Source organism: Lepidochelys kempii, chromosome 18, assembly GCF_965140265.1.
Source record: "Lepidochelys kempii isolate rLepKem1 chromosome 18, rLepKem1.hap2, whole genome shotgun sequence".
Lineage (NCBI taxonomy): Eukaryota > Metazoa > Chordata > Testudines > Cheloniidae > Lepidochelys > Lepidochelys kempii.
The window spans coordinates 16,201,706-16,213,941 of NC_133273.1; the positions used below are offsets into that span (position 1 = coordinate 16,201,706).

At 47.5% G+C, this 12,236-nt stretch overlaps 1 protein-coding gene across 7 annotated transcripts in view; it reads left to right on the top strand.

Moving 5' to 3' along the window:
• Positions 1 to 4,666: 4,666 nt before the first annotated feature.
• Positions 4,667 to 12,236, top strand: part of AGRN (agrin) — a 224,539-nt gene continuing 216,969 nt past the window's right edge. For 6 of the 7 annotated variants that reach the window (XM_073316432.1, XM_073316436.1, XM_073316437.1 and 3 more), the window contains exon 1: positions 4,667 to 5,197. In XM_073316432.1, coding sequence (XP_073172533.1) covers positions 4,970 to 5,197 — 228 coding nt within the window. In that variant the 5' untranslated portion in view covers positions 4,667 to 4,969. The remainder of the gene's footprint in view (positions 5,198 to 12,236) is intronic. The other variant, XM_073316442.1, reaches the window with a different exon arrangement.

The window sequence follows — 12,236 nt, forward strand, 5'->3', positions numbered from 1 at the left end:
TCAGCACAGGTGAGGCCTCAGCCGGAGTACAGCATCCAGTTCTGGGTTCCACACTTTAGGAAAGATGTGGCCAATTGGAGAGAGTCCAGCAGAGAGCAACAGACATAAGAAAAGGTTTAGAAAACCTTTCCTCAGAGGTCAGGTTAACAAAATGGGGTATGTTTAATCTTGAGAGAAGAAGATTGAAGGGGGATCTGATAACAATCTTCAAATATATTAAGGCCTGTTTTAAAGAGAATGGTGATCAATTGTTCTCCATGTCTGTTGAAGGAAGAACAAGAAGTAATGTGGTTAATCTGCAGGTTAGATTTAGATTAGATGTTAGAAGAACTTTCTAATTCTAAGGCTAGTTAAGCTCTGGAATAGACTTCCAAGGGAGGTTGTGGAGTCCCCATCACTGAGATTTTTAAGAACAAACACCTTTCAGGGATGATCTAGGTTTATTTGGTCCTTCCTCAGCACAAGGGGCTGGACTTCATGACCTCTTGGGGTTCCCACCCAGACATACATTTCTATGAATCTTTGACATGACTACATTATCTATTTTTCCTAAATAGAGACCAAAATAGGTATTTTACACTTCAGCCTTTTCTGCTTATTATTGATAATTCTACCATTTCCATCTAATAATGGATCAATGTCATTGTTAGTGTTCTTTTTGTTTCTAATATTCTTAAGAAACTCCTTCTTATTGTCCTTAACTCTGCTGGTCATAGATTTCGTCTTGTGTCCCTTTGCTTCCCTTATCAATTTTCTACAATTCTGAGCTTCTGATTTATATTCATTACTATCAACTTTCCCTTTCTTCCATTTGTTATGTATTATTTTTAATTTTTTTATAACTGCCTTCAGTTTCCCTCTAAATCAAGCTGGTGTTTTATCCGGCTCCTTGATTATGGCTCTTTGGACATCTAATAAAGTGTTCATAAACAATTCCCAATTGTCATTCACATTTTCCTGATTAAATTCTTCCTCCCAGTTGATCTGGCTCATGATTGTTTTCAGCTTTATGAAATTGGCCCTTTAAAGCGGCAAGTATATTTATCACTGGTACGGACTTTATTCTGTTTCCACATTATAAATGTGATCAAGTCAAGATCACTTGTACCTAAACTACAATTAATTTTTAGTTCTTTGATCAGTTCCTCTATATCTGTCACAACAGGGTCTACTACAGAATTCCCGTGTGGAATGCAAGACTCTTTGAGTTAGGAACTTGTCCTCTATGATGTACAGAAATTCCAAGGATGTGTTAGTACTGGATGCATGAAACCTCCAGCATGTGTCACTCACATTGAAATCCCCCTTGATCACACAGCTTTTTTCCCCTACACATTATAGATAGGTGCATAAAGAGTCTGTCGTCTTGTTCCCTAGAGTGATTTGGTGGTCTGTAGCAGACCCCAACTCATACCCCGTCTTGTACTTTATCTGTTAGGACATTGATCCATAAGCATTCAACATAATTTTTTTCTGGGTTATCAGTGACTTGGAAACAGGTAATGCCAGGGGTGCTGGAATAAATTTTGTAGCGGGGGGGCTGATGATGGAAACCGTGAATTTGGTGTTTTGTTTTCACTACTTCAAGTCTCGGGGTGCAGCAGCACCCCCAGCAGCTCTAGTTCCAGCACCACTGGGTAATGCCATTTTTGGCATGGAGGGCCACTCTCCCTCTCCTTTTGCCAACTCAGTCCTTCCTAAATAGGTTATAACCATTGTTTTTTAACATTCCAATCATGGGAATCCTCCCAGTAGGGTATTCTGTAATACCAACTAGGTTGAATTTATGCTCAGAAATAAGCAATTCCAATTCCTCTTGTTTGCCACCTGGGCTCCTAGCACTGGTGTGTCGGCAATTAGAGAATTTCTTCTCCATGTCCTTTGGTTCCTTGATTACTTCTGTGCTCAACATCGGGAATTTGTGCCGAGTGCTCATATCTTGCCTCTTTTTATCCTTCTCTTTTGTTCACCCTCCTGACCCACTCTCATCAGCCTGTTCCTGAGCAGACTAGTTCCCCTTCCACTGAAGCCATCCAAACTATACAGCCCCTCACCTCACAGAAGGTGGACCAATGTTCCACAAAACCCAAGCCTTCCACCCTACATCACTTACCAAGTCAGCAGTTCACTTCTGTCTTCTTTTGCTTGTGGGACAGGAAAGATCTCATGTAAAATCATTTAGTTGCTAAGTTTGGATCTGGATCTCAATGTTACCAAATGTAGGATTCTGGTGCAAGCCCAAATGGGATGAGAAAAAGCATTTTGGGTCTTGGGGCTTGATTGTGCAGAGGGCTTAGTGTTTTGGACCTGATCCAGCAAAGCCCTCAAGCACATGCTTAACTTTAAGCATATACGAAAGGAGACTTTGCTGTGAGAATCCTCTTAGCCGGTCGGAGCAAATGTGTGGCTTGTCAGAATGGAGCAGAGTTTTCTTAGACCCAAGTGAGCCATTGCTGTTGCCTTGCATTAGGATGAAGTGACAAATTAGTCAATTAGGACCTGCTTTTCAGGCCTTTAGTGTTTGCACAGTGCTTTGATGATATAAACCAATTCATGGGGGATGAATATTGTGATGGAAAAAAACCAACAAATTTAGTAACCGTATTATTAGCTTTGCAGTTGGTGCAGGATGGAAATCTGAGACTGTTGGTGTGCTTCATGCCAACACAATGGGTTCCTTATGTCTTGCATGAAGGTCACTGGAGGATCAAGGTTCAGGTGTGTACAACAGCAGGATATGCTATGGTCAGAATTTTCAGAAGCTCTAGGCATCCACAGTTGGATGCAGAGTTTCAAAAAAGTTGACCGCATTATGGGCTGGGCCCTTTAGGAAACCTTTCCACAAGTGTCACAGTGGAAGCCACTTTCACTTCGGAGAATCTGGCCTTATGTGTGAGTTTTTTTTTCTAGACAATGGCCAAATGTGGAATTGTGTTATTCGATCCTTCCCCAAACACTGATGCTGTGAATAAAACGGAACCTAGATCTGCTCCTTCTGTGAGAATAACCTATTGATTTTAAGGTTTTAACAGGGGAAGTAGCCAAGGCCAAAATCCTCAAAGGTATTTAGGTGCCAAATTCCCATTGATTCCATAGGATTTCAATGGGAGTTAGGTGCCTGAATAACTTTGAGGACCTAGGCCAAAGGCCCTATGGGCCTTCATGGAATCTCTGGCACTTGTCCCTTTTCAGGGTAAAAACTTTACTTAGGATAGGGTCTTGGTTTTTAAAAACTTTAATTTAATTAATTAATTTACTTAATTTTTGTTTTAAGTTTGACTGTTACATTGCTGGCTCTTCGGTTAAATTTTGTTTACCATGTTTACATTCAAGGGAAAGGGGGGAAAAAACAACAATCAATACATATAACATTTCAGATGTACGTAGCGTAAACAGAATTGCATGAAGCCTCCAGGAAAGAAGGGGGGGCTTGGAATTTTCAAAGTGGGCTTGAAATTTCTTAACAATTCAGTCCACTGATTTTTATTGAATTTGGCATGTCAATTTTTGACCGCCTTCCCTTCCCCCCACAGTATTGACTTGGTTGTGAGTCCACCCAATCTTCAATAATTTACCTCCTTGCCCTTAGGTCACCAGCATGACTTGTTTAGGGCCAGTGAGTGAAATACTCTTGTAAAACACCCCGGGGATGGCTAATTTATGAAGGAAAGAAACAACATCCCTCCCCTGGTGCCACTTAACTTTTCATTTTATATTTGCAATAATTGCTAAGGACATCTGGAAAAATTGCTGTCTAATCCATGGAGAAAGCCAGGGCAGAAGGTCAGAACAGAGAATACTCGAGGGGTAAACCCAAGCCATCCCACCAGACCAGGGACTTTCTAGGGGTTAGAGCAACAGAGTGGGTTTCAGAAGACCTGGGATTTGCGCTTTATTAGGCCACTGCCTTTTTGCGCAATGCTGGACAAATCACTTGCGGTCTCATTTTTACAGGGGCCCAGCACCTGGAGTGCCTTTGAACACCAGGCCAGGAACCACCTCAGTTTCCCCACCCGCCTCTGTACAATATTAATCATCATTATCATCATCATCATCAGGCTAATCTACATTTGAAAGGCATTTGGAAATGGGCTGATGAAAACCAGTTCCATACACATGCAAATTCCTACTACCCTTCATCAGAAAGGTCAGATCCAAATATTATTATTAGCTCAAGTGGGAGGAGGAAGTCCCTCTCTGGGGCCCCAGGTGAATGGAAAGAGCGTGTGAGTGGCTGTGTTAATGAGTGACAGCGTTTTTGTGCCAGTTACCAAGTGCGAGTCTGTCTCTCCCTGACCCTGCGGGGGAGTCAGGCAGATACAGCCTCCTGGAAGTGGGCGCCAGAGAGGGCTCGGGCCAATGTGCAGCTAAAATCTTCACTTTGCCTACTTAGGGTGAACGTGACTTGGGCGGGGGGGGGGGGAGCAGGCAAACCCTAGGGGCACAGTTGGGAGACGGGGGCCAAGTGTCACTAAACCAAGAGAGGGAAAAGGAAGGACGTAAAAGCGGCCACTTCCCTGCACCTTTAAAAGTCCGAGCACGTTGGAGTCCTGATTATCCATTAACCTGATGGGAGTGTATTTCCTGGGGGTGGCGTTTCTCGCCAGCCCTGCAATAAGAGAAGAGACGACCAGGCAGTCAGGGCTGTTTTGCCAGCCCTCCTCTTTCTCTCTCTATCTCTCCCCCCCCCTTATCAGCAATTCAGATTGCATGCAAATCTCCAGCCTTTCTCAGCCGGGCGCAGGGAGAAGGAGCAGGAGCATTTCTCCCTGATCAGAGCTGGGGGAAAGGAGAAAAAAAAAAAGCACTCCCCGTTGGGGTGTCCCCCCCCCCTTTCCTTCTCCCCACGCTGGAGCCCAAGTAACCTCCCCTGGGCGCGCCCGGGCTGCGGCGAGCGGGGCGGCTTTGTTCGCCCCGGTGCAGTTTGGGTGACTCCTTGGGGGAAGAAGAGGGTTTTGTTCGCCGCTGGATGAGCCGCTTCGGTTTCTTTTGTGCGGCGATGGGGGGCAGGCGGAGCGGGGCTGCGGGGCTCTCCGCCTGGGCGCTGGCGCTGCTGGCCGTGGGGCTGGGGGGCTGCTCGGGCAGCTGTCCCGAGCCGGAGTTGGAGAGGAGAGAGGAAGAGGCCAACGTGGTGCTGACGGGCACGGTGGAGGAGATCATGAACATGGACCCGGTTCATCACACTTACTCCTGCAAGGTAACGCGGCGGCGGGGCCAGCAACGTCCCCCTGCGCTGGGGGGAGGGCTGCGCTAAACGGGCCAGGGACCAGGCAGCGTGTAAACGGCACCTCGCCGCTCCGGAGTGAAACCTTCTTTCGCAACTCTTGAGCGATCTATTCCTTCCTTCCCCCAGCTCTGCTCCACTTGTTGCTTTCCCCTCAGCGGGGCAGCATCTAGCCCGACCCCCACCCAGGGGCTGGAATGAGCCCTGGGGAGATTCCTGCCCAGCGAGGCATCAGCTCTGCTCCAGCTAAACACACAAGTTTGTGGGCAACTTGGGGCTTTCACTAAAAAAAAGTTTCCTTGCCGTGTAATTTCTCCTTCTTCATGGTTTTGGTCGCTAAACTTAGATCGACGGGGTTTTTAATGGAAGGAACAATTTTTTTTAAAAAAAAATCCTCCCTAAAATATGGGGTAGGTGGAAGTAGTCGCTGTGGGGAATGGAGCAAGAAGAAATGGATCATTTTTACGCTTCTTGTCTGTTCCGTGTTTCCCTTCTGTCTCCCATCTTCCTCCCCCTGGCATCTTGCAAGAAACGCACTGATTCCGAGCCCCCTTAGAACAGTGTAAACCTCAGTAGGTTTATTCCTGATTTACCCTAATGGTGTAACAGAGGAGAATCTGGTCCCTTCTTTTCACTTTCTCAACTCCGCCCGGCCCCCCCCCCCCCAATCCTAACAAGTGCGCTAAATAAACCGTGAACTCTCTCAGATTGCAGCAGTCCAAAGAAAGCAATAGCAAATCCCCCCCCCCCCCAAAAAAAAAATTTCAGTTCCTGGAAAGTTAATCTGGAAACCACTCTCCAAATATTTATTTTAATGTGTGCGGTAGTAAAACTTTAAATCTGAACAAGTTCCTTTTTCTGCAAGAACATGTGTTTTTTATTGTGTGAATTGAGGCTTCAGTGTGTAATTATATATTTTTAGATTGCGAGGGTTTTTCTTTTTCTTTTTTTAAAAAAAGCTCAAACAACTGCTTCAAGGGGAATTTGTAAAGGCTGCTTTTAAAAGGATTCCCCCACCCCTCGCCCTTTAATGTTGAATGTGACTCTCTGCTGTCTGGCTGGTGCTTGTGCGGGTTCCCTTGCTGTGAACCCATCTCCATGTTTGCTCTAAAAGCATCTTGAGTTTCTTCAGCACAAGCTATTGTTTAACTATGAATCTGGCCTCTGGCTATGGGGTTTTAAAGCTAAGAGACAGCACTGAGCAACCTGAAATGCCATCCGCCTGGTCCTCAGCAAGCATGCTGCAAGGTTTAACCCTTTCCAGGAAGGGAGGCCTTCTGCAGTGACTCACTTCTTGTTAAGGCGGTGGCTTAAAATGCAGATACCTGGGTGGGGCCATTCCCCTTTCCCTATTTCAATTGACTGTTCTGGCAAGTACTGAGGAACCTCCTGGAGTTAACCAGCAGGTCAGTCTTTAGTGGGACCTGGTATGATGCCAATACCGGTGCCCTGGCAGGAGATGTCAGCCAGTGTGGAAGGTGAGAGAAGCACTGGGAAGGATGGGGTGCATTAGGAAAAGTGCCCATCGGCTCTCTGGGGCAGCGTCTTGCAACCTTGTTGGACAGTTGTACCAACTGAAGACCTCCACTGTACCCTCATTCATTTGTCTTGCTCTACCTGCCCCCCCCCCCAAACCCATCAAAGCATGCTCCATACCCCAGTCTGATCAATTAGATCATAGACCCTCCAGGCTAGTGCAGGGACCTTTGTCTATCAAGTGTCTAGCACATTGTGGGCACATGAAAAGTTAATAAGCAATTGCGAGCAATTGGAGTCCTATGGCAGGTTGGGGCAAATGCAATCGAAAGGGAGTTGAGCAGCCTCAGTGCACCAGGAGGCCCAGTGCCAAAGGCTCATAATCAAAGCAGAAGGGATAACAAGTGTCCCATTACAGGGGGATGGGGGAGGAAATGTTCCAAGCCACCACTCCCCAGTCCCTTGCCCCCTCCAAACTTATGACCAATAATGGCTTTGCTTTAGGAGAGCAAAATCCAGATTTCGCTTCATCGGCACAAGACCCTAGCAAACCACTTCATTTCCACTCCTACTTTCCTAGTATCACAATCTCACCTGCTCTGCAGCTCTCCTGATGGACTGTTTGCGCATACTGTTAAAAGTGTATGCTGCAAGCACCCGGCATCAGGTTGGAAAAGAGACCTTTGAGTCACTGTGGATACAGCAATTCTCTGAGAACTTCAGCTCAATGCGTAGCACTGATCAAACAGGCTAATAGAATGTTAGAAACTAGTAGTAAAAGGATACAAAAAAAAAGACAGAAAATATCATAATGCCACTATATAAATCCATGGTGCACCCACACGTTGAATATTGTGTCCAATTCTTGTTGCCCCGCCCCAGAAAGGATAGAGAGGAACTGGAAAAGGTTCAGAGAGGGGCAGGGAGAACTGTGGTCTATTGGGCGTGGCTTTTATTTTTAGCAACTACCTAGAAATGCATCCCACTCTGCTTGGAAAAAGCATGCTCGGGAAGATGGAGGCACGTTACAGATGAGACGTGTAGGCTATTTTATTTGATACCCCTGCTTTATTGGCATCCTAGTAGAACCCAGAGACCCCAAACAGGAACCCTTTGTGCTACTAAGATGCGTTTTCAGCCCCAAAGACCTAACAAATTCACCCCCAAAACCCTGATCTCACATCTGCACCAGAAATGCCCATCTCATCTGGGTTTGGCAGTATTGCCAGCTATCATGACTTGATTGTGATATTTGGGACTTTTCTTTAAAAAAAAAAAAATCCCAACTACTAAAATCAAGTGGCTATGTGAGACTCCAGTTTTTTTGAAGAAGTTTTTAGCCCTCGTGGCTGTAGAGGAAAAGCTTGAAAAAAGACTTGAAAGCCAGAAGCCAAATAAAAAAGAACCCCAAGTCTCCCTCTCAAAATAAAATCTCATTAGTTTGGCACGACTCACAATTTTTAAACGTTTAAGCTTGGCAGTGCTGCTGTTACCATTGGCCTGTTTTTTATTTTAACCTTTATTTAAAATACTTTCAAACAACTGAAACCTACTTTTTTGCTGAAATTCACTCTTGTGTAAGTGTCTTTCAGAAGTGCCCTTTTCTGAATCTGTCTAAATGCACCTGGCCACATTTTGCCCTTGGCTACAGCCATGCACAGTGACTTGCATAGGTAAAACCAAGGGCAAAAATCTCCAAGGTGCAGAAGTGATTCTACTGGCTCAGCTAGCAAGAAAATGCCTACCCCTTTCCTTACTACAGGATCGCTAGTAATTGTTCCTTAAAACCTAGGGTTACCTCTGAAATCCAACATCTATTTCATGGCAGCTTTTCTTAGTGTAATAGGAAATGTAAGGGCTGAGTCCATGGTATGAGTTACCTTAAATACACACCCAAAAGAGCGAATGGTTATGGGTGCTGGGTGGTCTGTGTGGAGCAGGCCTGGGAATATCTGGAGAAGATTCTCATGTGCTGCTTTAGCATATTCCTCCCTGGTTAAACTCTAACCATCAAAGTTGAAGCCTTTGATATACAGAGATAAGCAGGTTAGGACTAATAGAGGAAATTAAAGGTAGCGTTAGATAAACATCCTCAAATCGCTGCTGGCCATTCATTTGCTTTTGGAAGAGATTAACAGTCTGAGACCGGCCAGACATTCAAACTGTTGCATTAACACTGAGACTTGCGAATCTTTCCTTCCCTAGCCGGGTGGTATTTCAGGGACAGTAACTAGGTCTATTTCCCTTATACTTTGCTCCTGAGCAATGGCCCGAGATCACGATCGATCGTGCTTTAGGAGATTGCTAATGGGCACGGCTATTCTTTCTGCGCCTGGCGTTCTTCTCCACTTGGTTCTCAAACCTCTCTCCTTCTGGTGTCTTTGTTTGACCTGACATCCGTGCGCTACCGGTAGATGCTCCAGTCAACAAACTTAGCTGGGATCCAGCCCCATAGGAAGCCTTGGGAAGTATATGGGCCCTGTTGCCACCAAGTAATGTGTGCTATCGTGGGGAGACCTGGATTTGGATGATAAATGTGTCTGAGTGAGGTGAGGCCTTGTGCTTTGCTAACTGAGTCCTAGTCTACACTACAACGTACGTCGCTCAGGGGTTTGGAAGGAAGTGGGAGAAGCTCTCCCGTTGGCGTAAGGCACAGCTGCAGCGTTGGAAGTGTGGACAAGCCCTCAGTTTGGCCTGGCTGCCCCTCGGCTCTGAAAAGCGCCAGCTATGGGAGGGTAGGGTGGGGCTGCAGGTCGGGGCGAGGGGCATTAGCAGAGCGATGCAGATGGAACCCTGCACAGAGCCTGGCTACCACTGACATTAGCCTGTGTCGTCAGCTCTTCATTTTCCAGGTCTGCTGAGGTCCAGCAATAACTCTGCGGCCTCCCAGCCATTGCCCGGCTCCAGCTCATGGGATTGAAAAGCTTCATTCTGGGGAAGCGTCCAGTCTCTTTAGAAACTTAGACCCACCCCAGAACCTTGCAGCTCCTGGGATTCGCCGGTGTGGGAATCTCTCTCTAGGCTTGTTTGAGACCAAGTCGCTTCAGCTGCCTGCGGCACTTCCAATTGCAGGAAGGATTTCCTGGTCTTTTGGGAGATGCCTTTCCCTCTAGTTTGCATTTCACTTTAAATACATTCTTGCCCCGTGTTTCTCAAATACAAGTGCTGCTTCTGCTGCCCCCCTCATCTCGCCAGCCCTTAGGAACCCCTGAGGACACCCTCTTGATCCCAGTATTCCACATGTTCCTTGGCCAAAGAGAGAGAAGGAGATCTCTTAACTATTCTGGTTGGCAATTAGCTTGAGCCTCATTTTTTCCTTCTCGTGCCGGGCATTTTTCTTCTCAGTGTAGCCAACGAGTCACCGGAGAAGAAGCCTTAATTGTATTTGATGATGAATGGGATGCCCGTCAGGTAATCGTCCGCTGGTGCCTCTTGCATCCGAGGCATTCTAAGAATGAAGCGTGGGAAAAGAGCCCCTAGCTTCTGTTACTTTGCTCAGTGCAGCAACCTGATCTTCAGGGCCTCCCTGTCTGAAGTCTGAATATATATTCACGCGGATAAAGCGAAAGCGCGGGCTGTTTCAGCTGAGGGCTTTCTGGCCCGGATGGTGAAAATGTCTGTTCACCATTCAACACAAGACGGTCTGTCTCTTTTTCCCCCCCCTGCTGCCCCCGCCATTAGTGAGTTGTTATTACTTAGTTAAGCTGCGACTTTTCTGAGGAGGGGGTGGGGGTGGGAGCGGGGGACGGTTGCCCGGAGGGTTCTACCAAAGCGCACTACTCTTGCTGGATGAGAATAGGGTGAGGCGGGTGCTGCTTAGGAAAGTGCCTCGACTTGATTCTGTGGATAAATGTAACCACAGGCAGTTCTGCTGCCGCACAGAGTGCTTCAAAAAAAAAACAAACAAAAAACCCCTAGCCTGTAGTGTGGAAGGCTGGCAGGGAATTGGGAGGCTCCCCTTTGCCTTTCACAGAGTTCAGACCAGCATTAATCTAATGCAAGCAGGGAACTGCATTCCTTAATTCTCTATATCCTGCCCCTCACCTGAGCGGGTGTGTCCCGGGCGGCCCCTACCTGCTTCTCTGTCTCATCTGGGAGCACTTGTGTGCAGATGTCTCTCTCGGTGCGAATACAGGGGATTCCTGTAAGATCAGAAGAGAGGACAAAGCTGCCTGTTAGTCACCCCTGCTCGCCATGGGAAGCTGCTCGCTGGCTGATTGCCATCACACGCTCCAGAAAGGGCTCGCACCAGCTGGGTTAGGTACAGCTGAGCAGCTGGACTTTGAAGCTGGTTGCTGCTGGGACTGAGTCAGGCAGAGAAAATGGCTTCTGAGCGCACTTGTATTGCTTGCCCACCCTTTCCCCCCTTGCCTCTGAAGCCAGCAAAGTGTGACTTCAGCTTTAGGTTGGGCTGCCCGGGGCCAAGGAATGGCTTCTGGACCCTTGCAAATCTTTGCTCTGACTTTACCGTGGCGTAAAGTGACGTTGGCACAAGCGGTGGTAAAGTCCCCTAAAGCCAGGGGGGGCCCTGGGAGTGGGAGGGAGGGCAAGCAGGCTACTGGAGCAGGGCTTGTGGACAAGCCCAACGTGAGCTCCTCCAAATCTATTGCAGCGTCTGCTTGCCACACCTGAGTCCCCCTCTGTGCATGCCTGGGCCGTGGTGGTCTCCGAGGGCGTCCCTTGCAATTGTATTGAGAAGTACAGACTGCTGCTGAGCAGGTTGGAATGCAGGAATTACCTGGGGCACGTTCTGCAATGCAGGGGCGGCCTTGTCTCCGGCCTCCTTGAAAGATGCATCCTGCAGATCCCCTTTTCCTCTCTCCCGCTGCCTGAGGGAGACCTGACTGGAGAGACGCTATTTGAACCTGGCTCCAGACCACTGAGGGCCTTGAAGGTTGTTAGCAACACAGACTCCGAGCCTTCAAATATCATGAGTCTGGCCCCAAGAATGTGAGAGTGAGAGTAAAAACCCGCCATGGGCCTCGATGCTGGACCCGAGTGGCACGGAGCATTGGGATGATGCACTTTTTTGGTGGTCCTGCCCCAAAGGCAGCTGCTGTGCTGTGTACGAGCTGCAGGCAGGGCAGTCTGTGGTCCAGTCCCGAGGTTGGACTGTGGTTGCTGGGTCCTGCTCCAGAGCCGATGGTAGGTGCTCTGTTGCAATCTGTGTATCCAGGAGCAGAGATAAACCCAGCATAGGGTGACCAGACATCCTGATATTAGGGACTTTGTCTTATAGGACCCTATTTACCCCTTCATAGGACTTTATTGCCCCCCACCCCGTCCTGATTTTTCACATTTGCTATCTGTGCAATACACCAAGGGTTTGAACTACTCTGACACTTGAATGGCAGATGCTTCTCCTAAAGGGACAGTCAGGGCCTTTGCTAATGCCTTAGTGTTTCCCCCTCCTCATCAGCAATGCTTTTCCCTTGCCCCCAAAGGGGGAGTGGGAACATGTGCACTGGCAAGCTGTTTCTGATCCCCTTTCAGTCTTCCTTGCAACATGCTCCGTGGAACAGATGTGTGGGACTGG